The 22,730-nt window shown below is 35.5% G+C and overlaps 1 protein-coding gene across 2 annotated transcripts in view; it reads left to right on the plus strand.

Annotated features, from left to right (window-relative positions):
* Positions 1-22,730, plus strand: part of CHPT1 (choline phosphotransferase 1) — a 34,984-nt gene that overhangs the window by 9,516 nt on the left and 2,738 nt on the right. The window contains exons 2-8 of one of the 2 annotated variants that reach the window (XR_002648279.3): positions 5,816-5,963; positions 6,243-6,384; positions 14,260-14,344; positions 17,140-17,271; positions 19,511-19,669; positions 20,135-20,260; positions 22,462-22,661. Coding sequence is in view for 1 of the 2 variants with exons in the window: in XM_022599820.2 (XP_022455528.1) it covers positions 5,816-5,963; positions 6,243-6,384; positions 14,260-14,344; positions 17,140-17,271; positions 19,511-19,669; positions 20,135-20,260; positions 22,462-22,572 (903 nt within the window). In the remaining variant the exon portion in view is untranslated. The remainder of the gene's footprint in view (positions 1-5,815; positions 5,964-6,242; positions 6,385-14,259; positions 14,345-17,139; positions 17,272-19,510; positions 19,670-20,134; positions 20,261-22,461; positions 22,662-22,730) is intronic. The other variant, XM_022599820.2, reaches the window with a different exon arrangement.

The raw sequence follows: 22,730 nt of genomic DNA on the forward strand, positions 1-22,730 counted from the left end.
CAGGCACATAATACGAGTTAGAGCCGTGTCAGATTAGCAGCCTATTAAAATTGCACGAGTTTAGCTTAAAAATCACTAGAATCGCTCGACTGGGTACAAAGTCCACCTCTAACGCCATACCAGCGTTACATTTTTTCACATATGCCTGACCTGTCTTCTGATTTTCTTTCTTCCTACCTCTTATAAATGCAATTTCTATTTTTTATGGCGAGAGAAGTCAATAGATGTTTGGATAATTGAAATCTCCCTGTTACAAGGTGACCCAGTCGTTACTGATTATGTAATACCTTTTGCATCTGTATCAACTTATATCCAAAGCTATTTAAAGCAAAGAGACACTTTTTAAGGATGAAAATTCATATAAATAGGCATTGTATAGTTTCAGTATTTCCTAAATTTTAATTGAGGAAGATTTTTGCTTTTGTGTATTACCTGTGCTATTTTTTATTTACTGTTTTTCTTTACAGCAACTTTAAATCTACTCCTTTTTAAAGACTTACACTCGAAGCCTTAATATCTACAATCATAGATTTGATAGCTATGCTAGATAATTTTTAAATTAATATTTTCCAAAATACATTAAATAAAGACATAAGTATTAAAATGAAAATTTATCTATGAATCACCTGAAATTATCTTATATAGTATCAGAAATAATAACTAAAATATACTGAGCTCCTCCCATATGCCAGGCACTTTTCTAAGCCCTTGACATGTAATAATTCATTTAATTCTCACAGTGAGATAGGAACAGTGATTATTCCCATTTTTCATAAAGGGAAACTAAGGCACTGAGAGGTTAAGTGGCTCATCCAGCTCACTCAAGGATCAGGTGCAGGTGGAATGCAGAGTCTATACTCCTAACCACTCTGCAAGAAAAACCCAAGACATGTATTATTCCTTTTGGAAACCATTTTACCTGATAGGTTACCAGGTAACCTGTTAACCTGATCAGTTGATTTTAATCATCTAGTTATTTAGCTCTCATGGCATAAACAGCAGATTTTAAAAACAGAGAACATACCTCCTACTCTTGAGTGGATTCTAGTTCCATATTAAAGATGGGGCCTTAGAGACTACCTAGTCTAGCATCTTCATTTACAGAAAACCTAAGAATGTATTCCCCAAAATTCAGTATTCTAAGTTCTGAGCTGTAAGTAAAATTTGTCCAGTGAGCAGAAATGTCTTCACTGGGACTTCCCGGGTGGCACAGTGCTTAAGTACCCACCTGCCAATGCAGGGGACACAGGTTTGAGCCCTGGTCCAGGAAGATCCCACATGCCATGGAGCAGCTAAGCCTGTGAGCCACAACTACTGAGGCTGCGCTCTAGAGCCCGCAAGCCACAACTGGGTGCCTAGAGCCCGTGCTCCGCAACGAGAAGCCACTGCAATGAGAAGCCTGCGCACCGCAACAAAGAGTAGCCCCGCTCGCCGCAACTAGAGAAAGCCCACGCACAGCAACGAAGACCCAACACAGCCAAAAGAATATAGATAAATTCATTAATAATAAAAAAAAGAAATGTGTTCATTGATCACATTCTAAATCTTTTCGTCCTTTTCCTGATGTGTGTGCTCATTCAAACACGTATAAAAAGGGGTATAATACCCAGGATAAATAATTGATCTATATATGAGTGTTCTCTCTGATCCAGAGTTACTTTGAACAAGAATAATTGCCATACGGTCTGGTTCAAATCTCTGGTTTCTCTAATCCTTTATTTCAAGTAACTGGAAAAAGTAAAATATCCCAAATACTTAGTTGTATGCAGTTCTTTTTCAGTGATGTAACTGAAAAGCAATTTAAATGTATTAGTGTTTTTTTTTTTAATGACTAGGGCTTATGATTGATTCTTAGTAATTATTTTGTTTTCTAGAATAAACTCATATAATAATCTTTCACACAGTCGTGTAAGATTCATCATTAGTGAGTTATTACTTAAATTGTGATATAGCCACATAATTGAATACCATGCAGTCATGTAAAAGAATGATATAGATCTTTATGCTTGACCTGGAAAGGTTTCTATGATGTAGTATAAAATTCCGATCTTAAAGGATACAGTAGATATTATAAAAATTATATAATTAAGAACTTTAAAGAATCTAATATGATCTGGAGAAGTTCCACTTTTTATATAGTCTCCTTCTGCAGAAGTATTCTGATATATTGCTTAAGACTTTGTAATCCACACCTGATTTTCCCATGCTTACATTTAAAATTTTTAAAAATAAGTTAACATGAAAACTAGAATTGAGTTGGGGTGGCCCTGTAGATCCTGCTTCCACCCAGAGTGTCTTCTGTAGTGACACCCACGTTAAGTAGACTCCTGGGAGGAAGGGGCATGCTGCTCCCGGCAAGTGGATCTCCCGGCTGGGGCCTGTTTTGCAGAGATAACAAGTGAGAAAAGAAGTTGAAAATTTGCAGACTGTTTCATAGCTCCCAGGTGGGAATGGAGGTGATGACAACAGAGTAAAGAGAAGATAGGTCCAGCTCCTGTGGCCTTGGGAAGACTGGAAAGATAGCGAACAAGCAGCTGGCGGACTGGTATGCCTTTCTGGGCTTAAGAGGAAAGAAGTCTCTCTCAGCTGCAGCGCTTTCCCACCCGTCTGGTTCACTGCACCTGGAATTGTATTATGGGGGCAGGAAAGTGCTTCTCAGCAGGTTTGAAAGAATAGGTAAGAATCCAGGTGGGAAGCTGCATCCAGTCTGTGTAGCCTGCAGCACGACCGATCTGATAGATCTACCATAGGGCGGGTCAGAAAACCTGGGTTTGATGCCTAGACCCAGTCTAGCTACTCTTCTCAATGGAACTTTATCACCCCTCCCTAAATTTCTCTTTTATCTGTAATGCAAAGAACATGATAATGCCTTGTCCGCCTTGTCTCTGTGGATTGCTGTATCAAATACAATAATGCATTTTTAAAATATATTATTTATTTATTTATTTTTGGCTGCGTTGTGTCTTCGTTGCTGTGCGCAGGCTTTCTCTAGTTGTGATGAGCGGGGCTACTCTTCTTTGGGGTGCGTGGGCCTCTCATTGCGGTGGCTTCTCTTGTTGCGGAGCACAGGCTCTAGGTGCATGGGCTTCAGTAGTTGTGGTGCATGGGCTCAGTAGTTGTGGTTCGTGGGCTCTAGAGCGCAAGCTCAGTAGCTGTGGCACACGGGCTTAGTGGCTCTGCAGCATGTGGGATCTTCCCGGACCAGGGCTCGAACCCGTGTCCCCTGCATTGGCAGGCAGATGCTTAACTACTGTGCCACCAGGGAAGCCTTTCATAAGTCTTTTAAAGCAATTAATAGTGTAGTCATTAATACTGGGCATGTGATATTAACAAATGATGAAATGTTTATTGAAGTTCAAAGTAAACTTCTACTTACTTAGATTGAAGAATGAGGTAGCAGGTTGATTGGTATTTGCAGAATTACCACATAGACCATACATACATTGATATTTTAAAAACTATATTTGCCACTAAAAATATGCAAAACACAATTTAATGACAATAGCTAACTTTTTTTTTTTTTGGCCACTGTGTGCAGCTTACAGGATCTCAGTTCCCCAACTAGGGATTGAACCCGGGCCACAGAAGTGAAAGCCCAAAATCCTAACCACTAGGCCACCAGGGAACTCCCTACAATAGCTAACCTTATTGAGCACTTACTATGTGCCAGGCTCTGTGTAAAGAGCCATCTAAGAATATTTTTCATCAGATACAACTGCAAGTATTATTCACATCTTACAAATGAGATAACCAAAGTTTAGAGAGTTTAAATGACTTTCCCAGGGTCACTTGGCTATTAAATAACAGAGCCAAGAACTCAAACACAGATCTAACTTTAAAACCCTAGTCAACAATTTTGCTGTACTTCCTCTCTGAGACATAGAATTCTGGGTTGACCATTGCTATCGTCACACAGGTCCCTGAGGAAGTGGAGTACATTTATAAAGTGCTGAAAGAAAAGAATGGTCATTTTTAAATCTTTTTTCTCTCTCTTGTTTAAATTGCATCATTTCTATTGATCTACCTTCAAGTTTACTCTTTCCTCTGCCATTATTATCTATGCTTCTGTATGTAATGTGTCTTTTTCCTCTGGCTTCTTTAATAATTTTCCCTTTATCACTGGTCTTCAGTGATTTGATTATGATGTGCCTTGGTGGGTTTTCAAAAAAAAAACAAAAACTTATTCTGCTTGGGGTTTGTTGAGCTTCTTGGATATGTAAGTTTATAGATTTTTATCAAATTTGGAAATTTCCAGCCATCATTTTTTATTATACGTTTCATGTCCAACCCTCTTTCTTCTCTCCTTCTGAGATTTTAATTACATATATGTTAGACTACTGTAGTCTCACAGGTCACTGATGCCCAGTTCAATTATTTTTAGTCTTTTTATTTCTGTGCATGATTTTGGGTAGTTTCTGTCGGTACTCTGCAAGTTCACTGATCTTTTCTTCTGCACTGTCTAATACGCTGTTAATCTCATCTAGTATATTTTACATTGAAATATTGTACTCTCCATTTCTAGAGGTTACACTGTAGTCTTTCATGTTCTCCTCCACCTTCTTGAACACATGAGGCATATTTATAAGAACTTTTAATGTCCTCATCTGCAGATTTCATTATCTCTGTCATTCCTGGGTCTGGTTCTGTTGATTGATTTTACTCCTAGTTGTAGAGCATATTTCCCTGCTTCTTTGAATGACTAGTAATTTTTATTGGATGCCAAACATTGTGAATTTTACATTTTGGGGTACTAGGTTTGGTGGGGTATTCCTTTAAGATGTTGTACTTCGTGTTGGCTTTAGTTAAGTTACCTGGAATCAGTCAGATCCTTTTGAGGCTAGATTTTACATCTGTTAGGGCCTTTGGTCTAGGGCTAATTAACGCCCACTGCTAAGGCAATACACTTCTGAGAACTCTACCCAGTGCCCTAAGTATTACATGGTCTTACATGCTGTGCCTGGTGGGAACATAAACCATTCCCAGCTTTGTGTGGGCTTCAAGAATTGTTTGTCCAGTGGTTCTTTCCCTGGCCTTGGTTAGTAGTTTTGTCTCATTAGGCACAGGTCACTTCTCAGCCAAAGACTCTAGATCTCCACAGTTTGTGCCTCTCTCCTCTCCAGTGCTCTGCCACACAGATTCTAGCTGCCTTGACCTTCCTGACCTCTGCTGCGTTTCTTCTCAGAACAGCAGGATTGCTGGCCTCTGTTCCGGTTCCCCACTCCTGTACTGTGGCCTGGAGACTGCCTATAGGCACTAAGCTGGAGCAGTCACAGGGCTCAGGTCATTTGTTTCCCTTCTGTCAGGGGTCACAGTGCTGCACTGCCTGCAGTGTCTGAAAATGGTTGTTTTATTTATTTTATTGCTTTTCTAGTTATACAAGATGGGAGAGTAAATCCAGCCCCTGATACTCCATCATGAAAGGAAGCTGGGGTCTGTGGTTTGTCTATAAGATCTTCTTTCATAGCAGAGACTTACTGAATAATTTCAAATCCGTGCCATATATGAATAGTGTTATATTAAAAGAGCTGTGGACTAAGAATCAAAATCAGGGTCCTAATCCTTGCTTGGTCATTTAACTTTCGGCCTTTCACAGTACGGACTTTTGTGACACGCTACCCAGATGACCTAGAGCAACTCACTTCTCAATTTAATTCTCATCTGTAGAAGGAAGGTTATAAATGTTCCTTGTAACACACTGAGGTGATACAAAGTGCGAACATAAGAAAATGTGTCACTTGGCTTGGGTTGAGCTATTTTCAAACAGAAGCTAGCTTATTGTCACTCACCAGTCTTCACTGTTTACATTTCTTTTTAGGCACCGTACTGGACATACCTTTTATGTGCATTAGGGCTCTTTATCTACCAGTCACTGGATGCTATTGATGGGAAACAAGCCAGAAGAACAAATTCTTGTTCTCCTTTAGGGGAACTTTTTGACCATGGTTGTGACTCTCTTTCCACAGGTAAGGTTTTAGTGGAGGTTTTTTTCCTATAGTTGTTTTTTGTTTGTTTGTTTGTCTTTTAATGATGGCTTAAAAACTGAGCTGTTTGGTTTGTTTTGGTTTACAGTTGGAAGCAGTTTTGCACAGTGTATTTTGAAAGTCTGTTCAGGAATTTATTTTGTTTAGTGTGCCTTATTTTCATACCAAGATTATGCACCTTAAAATTCTGTATTTCTAAACAGTCAATGGCAATTATTTAATTAATTATTTTAAATTCTTAATGGTTCTTGTTTCTTTCAGTTTTTATGGCAGTTGGAGCTTCAATTGCTGTTCGCTTAGGAACGTATCCTGACTGGTTGTTTTTCTGCTCCTTTATTGGGATGTTCATGTTTTATTGTGCTCACTGGCAGACTTATGTTTCAGGCGTGTTGAGGTTTGGAAAGTAAGTATGTATTTTAAGTTGTACATTTAAAAATATAATCAAATTCATTTTCACTATCTGTCATACTTCATTTATCCATAGTAAGGGGGACAAAGTGTCAATCAGGAGTTCAAGTTACCTTTTAACGTATTGAAGCATCCATAAATGCTACACCTTAATTTTAATCTTTCAGGTATTCTTCATGTTATAGGTACATATTTGATGATAATTGTATTTATTTCCCTCTTCTCCAACTTACTAACCCAAGTTTACATTAGACAGGAGAAAGAGAAAAATAAGGGACCTGAATAATATAGAAAAAGGATATGCAGTACTTTAAAAAGTAGCATTTACAGCAAAGGAAAGAATAAACGAGACGAAAAGACAACCCTCAGAATGGGAGAAAATATTTGCAAATGAAGCAACTGACAAAGGATTAATCTCCAAAATATACAAGCAGCTCATGCAGCTCAATATCAAAAAAACAAACAACCCAATCCAAAAATGGGCAGAAGACCTAAATAGACATTTCTCCAAAGAAGACATACAGATGGCAAAGAAGCACATGAAAGGATGCTCAACATCACTAATCCTTAGAGAAATGCAAATCGAAACTACAATGAGATATCATCTCACACCGGTCAGAATGGCCATCATCCAAAAATCTAAAAACAATAAATGCTGGAGAGGGTGTGGAGAAAAGGGAACCCTCTTGCACTGTTGGTGGAAATGTAAATTGATACAACCACTGTGGAGAACAGTATGGAGGTTCCTTAAAAAACTACGAATAGAACTACCATATGACCCAGCAATCCCACTACTGGGCATATACCCTGAGAAAACCATAATTCAAAGAGTCATGTACCAAAATGTTCATTGCAGCTCTATTTACAATAGTCCGGAGATGGAAGCAACCTAAGTGTCCACTGACAGATGAATGGATAAAGAAGATGTGGCACATATATACAATGGAATATTACTCAGCCATATAAAGATACGAAATTGAGTTATTTGTAGTGAGGTGGATGGACCTAGAATCTGCTGTACAGAGTGAAGTAAGTCAGAAAGAGAAAAACAAATACCATATGCTAACACATATATATGGAATCTAAAAAAAGAAAAAATGGTACTGGCGAACCTAGGGCCAGGACAGAAATAAAGACACAGATATAGGGAATGGACTTAAGGACACGGGGAGGGGGAAGGGTAAGCGGGGATGAAGTGAGAGAGCGGCATTGACATATATACACTACCAAATGTAAAATAGATAGCTAGTGGGAAGCAGTTGCATAGCACAGGGAGATCAGCTCTGTGCTTTGTGACCACCTAGAGGGGTGGGATAGGGAGGGTGGGAGGGAGACGCAAGAGGGAGGGGATATGGGGATATAAGTATACGTACAACTGATTCACTCTGTTATACAGCAAAAACTAACACAACATTGTAAAGCAATTATACTCCAATAAAGATGTTAAAAAGTAAAAAAAAGCATTTGGCTTATGTGATAAAATAATGAGATATGGAATCTAAAGGTCCTTTTTGGTCAAATTTTTGTGTGTCCAGAAAGGGTAACCCCTTTACAGCAGTCACCAACAACAGTAATCATGAGACTCTCAGCTGTGGTAGACTGTTGATGAGATGATGTAATAACATTGTAATATTTGCCCCGATGCCTCATTCTTAGACACCAGGAAATAGCGCACAAGGCAGGAACTCTGTTCTCTATCCCTCTTTCCATCAGCTCCCTTTCTGCCTGGTCCTTTAATAGCTGTCTGCCATTGGCTCATTCTCTGCTTTGGCTTCCCCGTCTACTGATTCTTTTTAGCCACACTTTATTGCTGCATGGGAAAAACAGTAGCTCTGAAAAAAATCTCTGATAATGATAAATGAAAGAAGCTCAAAACTACGGATCGTTATCAGAGTGAAGGCCTTTGGCAATTTTCCACATTGACTCTAAATTAGGGAATAGTCACAGCTATCACCTCTTGAGCACTTGCATGGTTCTGGCATTGTACTCAGCGCTTTACATGCCTTATCTCATTTATTCCTCACATTAATCCTGTAAGGGTATTACCGCCACTGTACCAATGAGGCAGAGAGGTTCTGTAACTTCCTTATACTGCTAAAAAGTGTAGAGCCAGGGTTAAAACTCAAGTCTCCAAACCCCACACTCTTAACGACTGCTGCTCAGTACTGTGGGATTATCAATGTATTAGGTACTGTGGAAGGATACAAAATGCATTTTAAAAAAATCCGTTTAAGGAACTATATAGTATACTGTGTTAAAGGGATAGGATAATACTTCTGTGACACTGCTAATACAGTCCATAACCATGTGAAAAATGACCTGCTTTAGGTTTCCATAGCACTGAAGAAACCCTAAGTAAGGAGAAGCTGGCTGTAGGCTGAATTCGTTTAGGAAAGCTTTTATGGAAAATGTGAGTCTTCAGCTGATTCTTTACCTACTGGTCAAGAACCCAAGGATCAAATTCCCAGGCTAGGGAATTCCCTGGCGGTCCAGTGGTTAGGACTTGGCGCTTTCACTACTGGGGCCTGTGTTCAATCCCTGGTCAGAGACCTAAGATCCTGCAAGCCGAGCAGCCAAAAAACAAAAAAGCCAGGCTGAAAATTCAAGGCAAGAATGTAAAATTAAGAATCTGTACCTATGTATAGATTAAAATAGGCTAAAACAGAAACATAGCTTTGCAAAGTCTAATGCATTTTAGTTAATATGGTGAACTTGCTATGGTAAACTGGAGTCATATAACAATGCAATGTTCTGGTTAATTGTTATTTAATGACAAATGCAATGTTCTGGTTAATTGTTGTTGTTATTTAATGACTTAGACTTTACCTTTCTGGCTTATAACTTCATTAAAAATCTTTCTGAAATGAATCAGTTCACATTCCTGGCCCAGTTGTATGTTTTATACTCATTTGCTATTGACTGAGAGCCTAATGTGTGCCTAGAACTGCACATACGAAGATGAGTCACTTGCCGATGGAATATGCCAGACAGATTGGGGTAAAAGCATTCTAGGCAGGAGCATGAGGAAAGGAAGTACTCAGAACATTAGCGGAATGGCTGTTATGGTTGAGCACCATGCATGTCACGGACTGGAGGAGATCCTGCAGTGCCCAGGGGTCAACCATGTAAAATACTTACTCTGTATGGCACAGATCCTAATCTGTGTATTTTTTCACTTTACCAAAGTAAAGATGCCATTGAGCATTGAGTAGGATACATTGGTTCCAGCTTAACACTATAAGAAGGATCTGTATGTAGGACATCAACCAAGCCTCTGGAAATGCTTACAAACTCAGTCAGTATCAATTGTTGACTAGGACATATTTCCTGAAAATCTGTCAATTTTTGAGAGGTTTAATTTTTATGGTGTTTATGTTATTAGAATACAGATAAATGATACAGATATATGAAACTAGGCTAAACAATCTCAGAATCTACTGTGGAAATTTGTTTTATGAATGTATTCTTGGTTTAAGCCTACTTAACGTGGTTTCCCTTGTTCTGAAAGACTGAAGAAAAATATGCCAAATGAGAGCTTAATTGGACTAAAAAACTTACTACATTTTGCTGTTTAATTTTTTTCCAATTTTCAAAGACCTTTAAGTTATTTATTACTATTGCTCCTGTTTTAAGTTTACTAGTGAAAAGCATAGGCTCTAGAATCACATTGGGTAGAATCAAATTCTGTCTCCAAGATACCAGTTGTTTGACCACAAATAAATTATTTAACCTCATTTTCTTCAGTTTCTTCATCTGTAAAATGAGAATAATCATAATTGTGTTAAAAGGTTATTGTAAAGATTAAATAATAATGTATATAAAGGACTTAGTACAGAATCTGGAGGACAGAAGTACTCAGTAATAAGGTTAGCATTATCATGACATATCCTTTAATTTAATTCAATTTCTTTTGTATGTTTACTCTGAGTGACATTAAAAAGTAACTCTTACTAAAAGAAAATCAGATGTCATGTATTAATCAGTAAGTTACTGATAAGGAACTAATTTCATAAGGAAATAAGCATACAGAAGAAACTGAGTTAAAATAAATTTGAGGATGGAAGGTCAATATAATTTGAGTGATTTTATTGAATACTGATATAATATTTTTACAATGAATTTTAATAAATATTTTTGCCATATTCATACAAATATTTATTAAGCATCTGGTATATGCCAGGCCTTGTTCTAGGTTCTAGGGTAACATGAGTAAACAAAATATGAGTAAACAAAACAGACAAAAATCCCTGCCCCCCTTGGAGTTTATGTTCTAATATGGGAGACAGACAATAAAGCAAGCTAAACAAGTAAATACTGCACATAACACATTAGCTAGTGAGTGGTAAGTGCTCTGTCATGAACTGTAAAGAGTCTGGGATTTTACCCTTACAAGCTTCCGAGTGAGCCGGTTAATGTTTCATGAATGCTGAGAGAAGACACAAAACAACTCGGTCAGAGGCAGAGGACAACTTTATAACTCAGGGCAAAAGCAGCAGCCTAAGGTTCAGGTTCATGCCGGCTTCCCTTGCTCCACTCCCAAGTCCCATGGGGTCATGCGGTGGGACTGGATGAATGCCTGCACATGTGGTGGGTGGCATTATGGGAGAGGAACACTGAGGGATCTGTTGCTTTTATAGTAAGTGGAAGCAGGCCTGCTCTTTGCAGGGAGATGTAACCTCATCCTTCAAGGTTGCTCACTGCATACACAGCCCTGAGAAATGGCCCGGGTAAAGAGTGCTCAGGATCTTGGATTCCTTGCACACCCCACAGGAACATGCAGGGATGCTCAGGGTTCATGGCAGAGTGCCTCTCCTAATTGTATGAAGAAAAATTAAACAGAGAAGGAAGAGAGTTACTAAATACTATTCTGTTTTTCTTATGAACATTAAAATACTGTTTTATACTGTTTCATAGAACAGAAAAAGAAATACTATTCTATTTTACTTGTAGATATTTTGTTATATGTTTTATCTCCTGAAAATATGTAGATTTTATTACAAATATGAATTTGTTATCTTGAATAAGATAATTTAAATGACAAAACATTAATAACTATCTCAAACTATAATTTTCAACTTTTAATTAAGGATTTTTTAAAGTTAATCAGTGATATATTAGTATTTTCCTTAGTATAGTTAGTGAAATAATTTACAGGATAACAGTTAAAATCTGTCCCTATATTAATGCTTGCCATGTGAGATAAGGCATATCTTATTTATAGCATATTTGCTCCCATGTATCAAGGGTCTGCTTCCATGCAATTCAATATAGCAAACAATCCTTAAAGTTTAATTAAAAAATCTAAACCAAGTCCAATGTTGACTTGTATTATGTGGTACTTTGTTATTTACATGTGAATATTTAGACTCGGTGTTAATTTTCTCTTCTTTCAAAATCCTTAGAATTTCCATATGGTATTATGTCCATTTTTTCACATATTTGTGGTAAAGAACTAATTTCTACCCCGCCCGCCCCCCAAATCCATCATGGAGAGATAACATGCAATTAAAAAATTAAAAAACAGACTTACAAAATGCAGTCCCCAATATTTCATTCAATTCAAGAGATACAAAATTACTCTATCAAACTATGATGAAAGTTTCTAAATGCTTACTCTCAATTTCTATACTTATTGCGGACTGTAACAAACCCTAGACCACACTTTGAAGAGCACTGTTGTAGATTGTTCTCTATAATAGTTTGAGAATGTACCTACACCATATCCCCAGTATCCATCTTTCTTGGATTTTTTATGTCTTTGGATTTACTTTTTAAAATCTTGGACCCCCTAATGAGTTCTCTAAGTTTGTAAATTGTTATACAGATTATTCTTTTATTTGTCTAATATATCTTTCAAGCTTCAACTGGCTCTTCATATTTCAGATATTTAAGGATTTTGTTAGTGATTCCACCCTTTTTACCATATCCTTTCAGCTTTCTTTTTTCCAGACTCAAGAATTGTCATTTAACATACATGCATGAACACCAACATTCTTCATTGTAAAGAAAAAAATTACTGAGAAAAAATAAATTAAAAATTTCCAAAAAAAACTGTCATTTATTTAGTTTATCCTTAAAAGGCAGAGAGGAAGAATGAAGCTTTCAGTTTAATTTAAAATCTGTGGTGTGAATGATGCATATGTGAAACCAAGGTTCCTAGCTCAATCCCTGTATGTGTCATTTAGTTCAGAGAAAGTTTGTTCTATAATTTCTGTCAGCTTTTCTAGTTGCTTCTGGTCACTAATCATATCCTGGAAAAATTATGGATCAACTTAATGTAATTCTACCACTGTTACTGGAAAAAGAGTGCACAATTCTAATAATAAATCATAGGTGTAGTAGCAAGAATGTTGGCTCTGGAGTCTTTTTCCTGTAGTAATATCCCCTGTTTCAATACAGGCATGAAAAAATCATTTCAATTTCCCCTTCCCCAAAAACAGGCATAATTTATAGTTCATAAGACTCATAACTGATCTTAGTAAATGTTATTACTTTTCCTCCTTTTTCTCCACAAAATACCGTACATTGTATTATTACATTTACCTTTTTCAACTAACTTGACTATTTCTCCATGCAGCCTGGAGGCCTTGGTTTGCCCAGCACTGATCTTACAAATACTGGATGTTATTATTTTCCTTTTATTTATGCGTTAATGTTCCATTCACCTTCTCCTTCTAAATGCCCCCAAAATAACTCAGTTGAGAAGTCTTTTCTTCTATATCTGGATCTGTTCCTTACATTTCTTATATTTGCAGAACAATAAGTATTCCTCTAGCATCTAAAAACTCCAGGGCATCCAAATGGAGATGCAAAGTAGGTAGACAGATATAAAAATTTGGAGCTTGGAAAAAAAAGATGTGGATTAGGAGAAACGGATTTAGAGGCCATTAGCATATAGATGGTAGTCTTAGGTATACATGTAATACTCAGAGAATCTAAAGAGAGAAAAGAGGAATTCTGGAAACAGTAGCATTTAAGATGTGGAGGAAGGAGCCTGGGAAGAGCTTCCAGCAAGCTAGGAGAATCACGAGAGAACATGGCAATAAAAACGTAGCAAAGCATTTCAAGAAAAAGGGAGTGATCAGCATTTTAAATATTGAGAGGAGTTATGCGAGATAGTAACTGAAATGTATCCCTTGCATTCAACAAATTGAAAGTCACTGTTTACCTTAAACAGTTTTAATAGAATGGGGCCAAAAACTGGACTATAATGGATTAAGCAGCAAATATGAAGAGAGGAGGAAATTACAAATGTGGACTACTTCTCAGCCTGTTTTTGGAGCAAAGCAGAGAGGAGTTGATAGCTGCAGGGGATGCAGATTAGAGACTGATGTTGGTTTAGTGGGTTTTTGAAAGAAGTTTGTTTATATATAGGGGGAAAATGTCTGTGGAAACCAAAAAACTATAATGACTATTAGTAACATAATGAGAAAAACTGTTGTAATTTTCCCTACTTTTTAAATGAAATCGACTTGAGAGTGTTTAAGAATTTGCCTTAAATCATCTGGTTGTTTTTATATTATCATAATTTTTCCTGATTACAAGAGTAATACATGATTGTTATTAAAAAATTCAAACTTTGTAGAAGTATGTAAAGTAGAAGATAAAAGCCTTCTGTAATCTCAGTGATAACTGTTATTAGCAATTTTATATATGATATACAAGTTTTTTACCTATATGTAAGTGCATTGTTCTGTAGGCTTTTTCACTTAACAGTGTAGTTAATTGATAATTCAGTGATGAAACTAAAGGTAAAAATAAACTAAGCCTATAGAGATTTTTACATCTTTTGATTTTAATATAAGGTTATTTAAGCTTCATATTTAGGAATTTGATTTACAAACATCTGTTCTTTATCTTTCCTCTTTAGAGTGGATGTAACTGAAATTCAGGTAGCTTTAGTGATCATCTTTGTGTTGTCTACATTTGGAGGAGCAACAATGTGGGACTATACGGTAAATCTGAGGATTTAAATTTATATTTAAGTACTTTAAAAATATTTAGGAAAAATATTGCATTGTTAATTTTCTTCAGAAATCCTTGGAGTTGTATTTAATAGTCATTCCATTTCTTAACCTTTTTTCTTCATTTTATAATTTTACTATTCTATATACCTTATTACAGCATGAATATACTACCCTATGCATGAATGTACTACCACATAAAAGAAAACGACCCCATTTCCCTAATATAAAATTAAACAGACTAGTTGAACTACCTTTTCAGGCCAAAACTTATCTCATAAAATAGATACATAAAACATAAATCCAGTAAAATATTTTATGTTTGAAACTTGTCCCTCAATATTAGGAAAGTAAAGTTGCTAATTTGCATTTTTTATAACCTACTATAGTGAAGTTTCCCATGTTAAGGAGTGTTTTTATTTTCTGCGTGGTTGGAGACCTCAGTATTTTGATAAAAGCTGATTCTCAGGAGGCCACTGTTATAAATTCATGCTTTGTATAGGCAGAAAATTTATGAAGAAACTATTCTGTCTCTACAACCTAAGTTTACAGTATTGGCTGACTAAAACTTCATGCCCAGAGAGTTAAGAATAGTAATAAGGATAATATCAATAGTCAACAACTAATACTTACTCAACATTTACTGTGTTCCTAAATATTTTACTATCACTGTTTTCATCTGACCCTCAGAACAACCCTGTGAAATAGATACTGTCATTTTTGTGTTTTATAAATAAGTCTTAGAATGATTAAGTAATTTGTCCAATGACACATAACTAGTAAGTAAGTACTGGAGCTGATTCCAGACTCTGTTTTTAATCACTAAGCTATATAACCCTGGTAAAAATAGTAAGAGATACAAAACTAAACATACTCTTACCATAGGATCCAGCAACTATGCTTCTTGGTATTTACCCAAATAAGTTAAAAATTATGTCTATGCAGGGAATTCCCTGGCAGTCCAGCGGTTAGGACTCTGTGCTTTCACTGCCGTGGGCCCAGGTTCAATCCCTGGTCAGGGAACTAAAATCCCACAAGCTGCATGGCACAGCCAAAAAAAAAAAATTATGCCTTTGCAAAAACCTGAATACAGGTATTTATAGCAGCTTTATTCATAATTGCCAGAACTTGGAAGCAAGTCCTTCAGTAGATGTCCTCTAGTGGGTGAATGGATAAACTATGGTACATCCAGGCAATGGAATTGTATTCAGTGTTAAAAAGAAAGAGCTATCAAGCCATGAAAAGACACGGAGGAAACGTAAATGCATGTTATTTAGTGAAAGAAGCCACTCTGCAAAGGCTCCATTTTGTATGATTCCAATCATACGATATTCTGGAAAAGGCAAAATGATGGAGACAGTGAAAAGACCTGCTATTGCCAGAAGTTATGGGGTTAAGGAGGGATAAATGGAGAAAGTCCAGGGGATTTTTAGGGCAGTGAAACTATTCTGTGTGATACTATAATGGTGGATACCTGTCCACCTGTCATTATGCATTTGTCATTTATGCATTATGCATTGTCATAGAACGTACAACACCAAGAGTGAACCCTAATATATACTGTGGACGTTAGGTGATAATGATGTGTCAGTGTAGGTTCATGGATTGTAACACTTGGATTGTATCACTCTGGTGGAGGATGTTGATAAGTGGGGAAGCATGTGTGTATGAGTGCAGGGAGTATATGGGAACTCTGTGTACTTTCCGTACAGTTTTGCTGTGAACCTAAAATTGCTTTAAAAATTAAGTCTGTTTTTCAAAAATTGTAAGAGATTTCCCTGTGGCATTTAGTTTCAGAATTGCCAATCACAGTTCATATCACTAGGCTCAGAAATAGACTTTGAGCATATTTTTAAGTAGAGGAACATTCCCTGAGATATTCATATTCCTTCTTATCATGTAAGAATAAATAATAGAATCAAGGATACATAGGCCTCTAAAATATGCTAGAGGGATGTGATGTGTCTTTCATGGTACCTGTTCAGCCAGTACCCATTAGAAGGGGAATGTGGACTTAGAGGCAGTTAGGCAACTCTGGTCATTGTCAGATGTGGTATTTTAAATTTGGAATTCTGATTTGGTTATACTGGGGAAGAATTTAATTTTAAAATCATTTCATTCAGTGTTTTGGCAATACCATAGGAAGAAAGCATACCTACTTATTCTCATCAATAAGAATACTTAATTTAGATATAGATCTTCTAATTTTAATTGCTGATCTGTAGTTTCCACAAATTTTGGTGCAGTATTTCAAAGTATATTTTCAATACACAATAGCCTACAGCTTTTGGCAATTCATTGTTACTGTCTTTTAAATCCTTTGCTGCCTTTGGAAGTTTTCTTGAACAGCAATTGACCAACAGGTAAATATATATTGCTAGAGATTTAATCCTGGATATTAACTACACAAAACTTTTGCATGCATACACGTTTGTCACCTTCATGATGCAGACCATGTTGTCTGACTGTCCTGTGATGCTGCCTTTTAGACGTACTAAAGTCAAGTGAACTATCCTTTTTCATGTTTCTTTAAGTCAGATGAAGGCTTATGAGATGAAATACTTCATCCCACTTATTTAAATAGACTTAGCTGGATTTTTCACTTTAAGAGATAAAACCATTAAAAGAAAAGTTACCACTTCAGGTTACATTCCAGAAGTTAAGGTTTGATTATAAGAAAAAGAATAGCTTATTGTACAGGGCTGTATCATAATGCTTCTTTACTTTTTAACAGGAAAAGAAATTCTATTTTCTTAATGATGTGTTTCTTTCCTCTACCCTTAAAGATACCTGTTCTAGAAATAAAATTGAAGATCTTACCAGTTCTCGGAGTAGTAGGTGGAGCAATATTTTCCTGTTCAAATTATTTCCATGTTATCCTCCATGGTGGTGTTGGCAAGAATGGATCCACTATAGCAGTAAGACATTAATTTCGTCATCATTCAGTATTAATTTTATGATCAATTTTCTTTTCACCCAGCTACAGAGATACTAAAAATATGACAAAGTTCAAGAATAGGGAAGGAAACTAAATATCTTAAAAGAATTCTTTTTCGGCACATAACACAAAGGCATTTTTAAAACAGTTTAGACTGATGTTAAAGAGTCTTTCCTCCTTCTACAGCCTTTCTCAGAGTAGACTTCCGTGACATTCGATTTAATCATCTGCTCTTTCATTACTGGTCATAATCAAGAGTTGCCATTTGTCTTCTTGCTCGTTGTGCCTGGCCCTGATAGAGGAGAGGAGGAGGAGGAGGGAATGAGTTCCTGGTTGAATGTCAGGAAAGCTGCCAAAGGTCATAGTTTCACATATGGGGCAATTTATTAGTCATGATGTAAATTTTATTGAAATTTCACTGAAATGTATTTTTAAAACTATTCTAATATTCTAAAAGGTAAACATTTTAACCTCAGTTCTGGAGTCGGTACAACTTGTATTTGTGTTCTTTACACTTTGCTCATCTATAATTCTTTTGTATTTATTCATATTTGTTTTTTAAAACTTCTTCAATACTTTTACACAGGAAAGAGGCAGAAAGGAATTCTGCCCTGTTTTTTTAAAAAAACAAATATAATATCCATGTGTTTAAAAAAACATATTGTCATCTTCAAGGTAGTTGATCACAAGAAGATAAGTACTTATTCCAGTGATGCCATCTTCTGTCAAAACATTCTTGGAATGCCTTTAAGCTATAGTTCATTCTCTCTAATTTCTTCAGTGCTGTAGTTCAAAATTTCTATCTTTTAAGGGTGGGTTTGATTTTGAGAAAAATCAAAGTCATTTGAAGCTAGGTCTAATAAATAAGAGGAGTAAAAACATGAAATATAGCATTTTTAGTTTAAAAAAAGACTCATTCTCTTAAATGACTTATAAATTGGCTCTTAAGGCTATTTCAAAGGAATCCACATAATTCATAAATTATCAATCTTTATGAATATATTTTATATACATAATTCAAAGGCAAAGTATTAAACTCACTTAGATACATAAGTTCTGATATATTTGGAAATTTTAATTTGTTGTGTTTTGAGGTGTCTTGTCAGTTAACCTCAGAATTGCTTTAGAAATGTTAAAGTATTCTGCATAAGATGCTTAAGAATACTTTTTGCTTGACCATGGACGATAAAATAGAATACTTGCAGGAACAGGAGCTCCACTAAAGATGATGAGATCTAGTGATGATCAGTGTCCACTTTAGAATATTTTACTAAGACATAATTCATTAAATGTTTGAAGGAAGATAAGAAATCAAACACTATGTCTAAGGAGTGGTTGATTTCAAACTCTTAAACTGGTGGTTTTCCAACTTTTTTAGCAGCAGATTTCCTTGAATAAAATTTACAGAACCAAAGTACAGGTAAAAGCACTGTTTTAATAATCCAAATATTTATAACATTACTATATAGTATAGTGTTTTATTAAGGTATGATTTTGTAATATTTATAATATTATTCATGTAATTTTATAGTAAGTTCTAATTTATAACATATAGACTTAATAAACAAGAATAAGCCTGCTTTAATGGATACATTTAAATTGGTGGTTATATATTTAGTAAGCCTTAAAATCAAATTTATTTCAATATTTTGTTTAGGATAAGCAGTGCTGAGAGCATCCTGATTTGCATAGATAAAAATGTAATGGGTCGGGTTGTACAATGTTACGTAAGAGGGCATTTGTAGTCTAAATGCAAAAGGCAGGGGCAGGGGTGGGATACTGGTATAGAGAGAGACCAGGGCAGATTTAAACTCCTCCTAATCAGTGATTAAGATTGTGAAAAAGTGGCAGGTTAAGCTTTATTTCAATATCTGCACAAAAATATGTTAACTTGGCAACTGGAGTGTTGATGGCCTTCAGCATGGTAAAATTTGGTATGGGATAAATCATGTTATTTTTTTAGTGGTTATTAGTTTAAAATGTGTGTTCATATAAAATTGGAACCAAACATCTAAGCACTGTATTACCTCTGTGTAACCCTAGGTTTCTGTGGAAGTTTGAAAAGCATGGCTAAGGTCTGTATACTCCTTTAGGCCATACATTATCATACTCTTCTCTAGGTCTCTAGTTCCTAACACAAAATAGATGCTTAGAAAATATTTGCATTGTAATAAATGCATTTTTAAAATTTGGTGCTGATTTTCTGCTTTATCCATTAGGGTACCAGTGTCTTGTCACCTGGACTCCACATAGGAATAATTATTTTACTGGCAATAATGATCTATAAAAAGTCAGCAACTAATTTGTTTGAAAAGCATCCTTGTCTTTATACCCTAATGTTTGGATGTGTCTTTGCTAAAATCTCACAGAAATTGGTGGTAAGAAATTCTTTTAATTTATGATTCATGGTATAAATATGTACTTGTTCCTCAAACACAAAGCTGGAAACTATTTCATACAATGGGTAGGTTTTTTATGGTGTTATCATCACAATAAATAGTTAGCTCTTTGTGCTCCAAGTAATACTGTAAATGAATGTTAGATTCAGAGACAGACTCCTTAGTATAGTTAGTTCTTTTAATTATTTGTTTAGCAATGATTATCAATTATAACTTTCTGATATCAAGGAATTTAAATATTAGAAACTTTAATAAGCTACCCAGTCATGAATTTGAGAAATTTTAGATTCAGTATTCCCATATCAAATGTGAGATTAAATAAATGGTCTCTTTATCCTTATTTGTCTTAATAGTAAATTAAAGTTCTAGGTAATTCTATCCTGAAACTAAAAGCTAAAACATTTAAAATTTAATGGTGAAATTATTTTGTTTACTTTTTTATAGATAGCTCACATGACCAAAAGTGAACTGTATCTTCAAGACACTGTCTTTCTTGGCCCAGGTCTTTTATTTTTAGACCAGTACTTTAATAATTTTGTAGATGAATATGTTGTTCTATGGATAGCAATGGTAAGTGCTTTTTTGGTAAGATTTTTATTTATTTTTAACAAATATCAGATAATACTATGCTTAAATGAGTCATTTCAGTGAGATATCAGGTAGCCTTACTTTCTAATCTATACAGTAACTGTTTCTGAACATTTAAAATTACTTCTTTAAAGCTTGCTTTATATTGTGTTTGAAAATGGCCCACATATCTGGAGATCAGGGTTCCAACAACCTAAATCCTTAAAAACACAACTGTGTACCTTAAAAGAATAGTACCAAAAAAACAGTACTAAGATGTCAAAAATCACTTCAACTCTCTGGCAAAGGACTACAGACATGTATTATTGTCTGACATATTTAATCCAGCTTGTTAGAATTATTATGAGCTTATAGCAGATAACAGGTAAATTAAATGTAGTTGGTGTTAGCAGAGGTGGGCACTATTGTATCAAGAACTGTCAGCTAATACTGAGGAAACAAAACAAAACAGAACAGACAGTACTACCCAGTACAAGGTTCTGGGACCATTTTATGCTAGAAGTAAGCAATGCTACGTATCTGTATGGCCCTTGAGGATAGTGCAAAATTTATATTAATAATGATGCCTCTTATCAAGCAAATTAAATTCTCATTAATTGCATCCTGCTTAAAAAGTGATTTGGATAATACATATATTAATTTCTGTTCAAAATGATTATAAAATAGAATTATGGTGCATAAGAGAGAAGCTTTAGCCATCTGAGGAAAAGAAAATCATTGTTGGTAACATTTTAATCACACAAGTGGATAAAGGAGGCATTACTAAATTTTTTATTTTACTAAGACATTATCTTTATGGTTGGTCTTCAATTAATGGTAGTTCTGGACAATTTTGCTACCTCCAGACCTCACTGGACTTCACCAAATTGTTAGTGATATACAAAAACTAATATTAAAGTGAGCTAAAAGAAACACTGAACCTTTTGATAATTTAAATGATCTCACACTATTTGTTAGATAGAGGTATTAAAACAAAGCCTGTCTGTTCTGTGCATGGACCCCTGGGGTACATCTGATCATCCTTTATACTAGGTTCTATAGTATTATACTTTTTTTTAGAGTAAGTTAATAACTTAATATCCATTCAGAAGTCTTCCATTCTTCAAATAGTGGTGAAATGTAAATCTTAGTCCTTGAAAGTTTCTCAGGCAATATTCTAAAAAATATCTGAAAATCAGAATAATTTCTTTTAATTTGGTATCCACTATAAATATTATTAGGGCTCCAAAACAATCTAAATGTAAGAAATAGGTGGTGATTTTTCAAAATATCTGAAAATTCAATGTAGGGTTTCTTTTAGTGAACGTGAAGTATTACCAAATGGAATTAACAGAATTAAAATATCAGGTGTTAAAAATTTGAGCACCTCATTTGTAATGAGTGAGTTGGCCTGGTTTTACATCAGTGGTGGAGATTATGGTGAGAAAGTCGAATTCAATTATTCTTTAAAACACTTTGTGGACCACAATTAAAAACAAACAAAAAACCACTATGTGTACCAAAATAAGCGTATTGTGCCCCTTGGCATCCTTAGGGAAAAGGTTCTTGCTTCAGAGAGAAAAGAGTCAGACGGAGTTTTTCAAGTAAATGATAAGGAGATTTTTTCCCCCCATTGGTGAGAATTCCCTCTCCACCGGCAGAGCTGTGAGGCTCCTTTTTCTAAAAGGAAGCATTTCCCCCCAGCCTCTGGGAAAGTTCTTAAATAGTGTGCCTCCCTGCTTAATTTTGTAAAGAACACAATTTTGTATATGCCTTCCCTCAACTATGATGTCTCTTCCAGGCCTTTACTTTCTTACAGCTACTCTCAAAGGAATAAGAAAAGTATATGGTGAAGTGATTTCATTATAATGACTGATAGCCCCTTCTAGTAGAAAATTTTAGGCTTTGTTGCACAGTAGAAAATTGAAAGGATATGGAGTCAGAAGACTTGAGTTCTGTTGTTTTCCAGCTTTTGTAATTTATACCTTTTACCACTCTGAGCCTCAGTTTCTGTAACTGTGAAATACCCTGCATATTCTAGAGGACTACAGTGAGGTCCAAATATGAACTATAAAATGTAATATTTTCGGTGAAGAATTTTTGGTTAAGGTTTGAGTTTAGGGGGTGAGGGGACAGAAAAATAGCTGCTGCTTTAGAAAAGATAGACCATAATCCATTTTATATTTTCTTTTTTGCTTCTAAAGGTCATTTCTTCATTTGATATGATGAGGTACTTTAGTGCTTTGTGCCTGCAAATTTCAAGACACCTTCATCTAAGTATCTTCAAGACTTCATGTCATCAAGCACCTGAACAGGTTCACAAGCATATTGACTAATAGCCCAAGGAAAAGAGGAGAAGCAGTTAGGGGAACCTAGGAGTGAAGGGAATCCCCTTTTTCAGGAGGCTAGTATACTATCAAATAAGGTTATATTTTAATATAAACATTAAGTCCTGTAGATTCCATTATGTCTG

Source organism: Delphinapterus leucas, chromosome 11, assembly GCF_059928025.1.
Source record: "Delphinapterus leucas isolate spDelLeu-1000000601 "Yukka" chromosome 11, BTC_Dleu_Yukka2, whole genome shotgun sequence".
Lineage (NCBI taxonomy): Eukaryota > Metazoa > Chordata > Mammalia > Artiodactyla > Monodontidae > Delphinapterus > Delphinapterus leucas.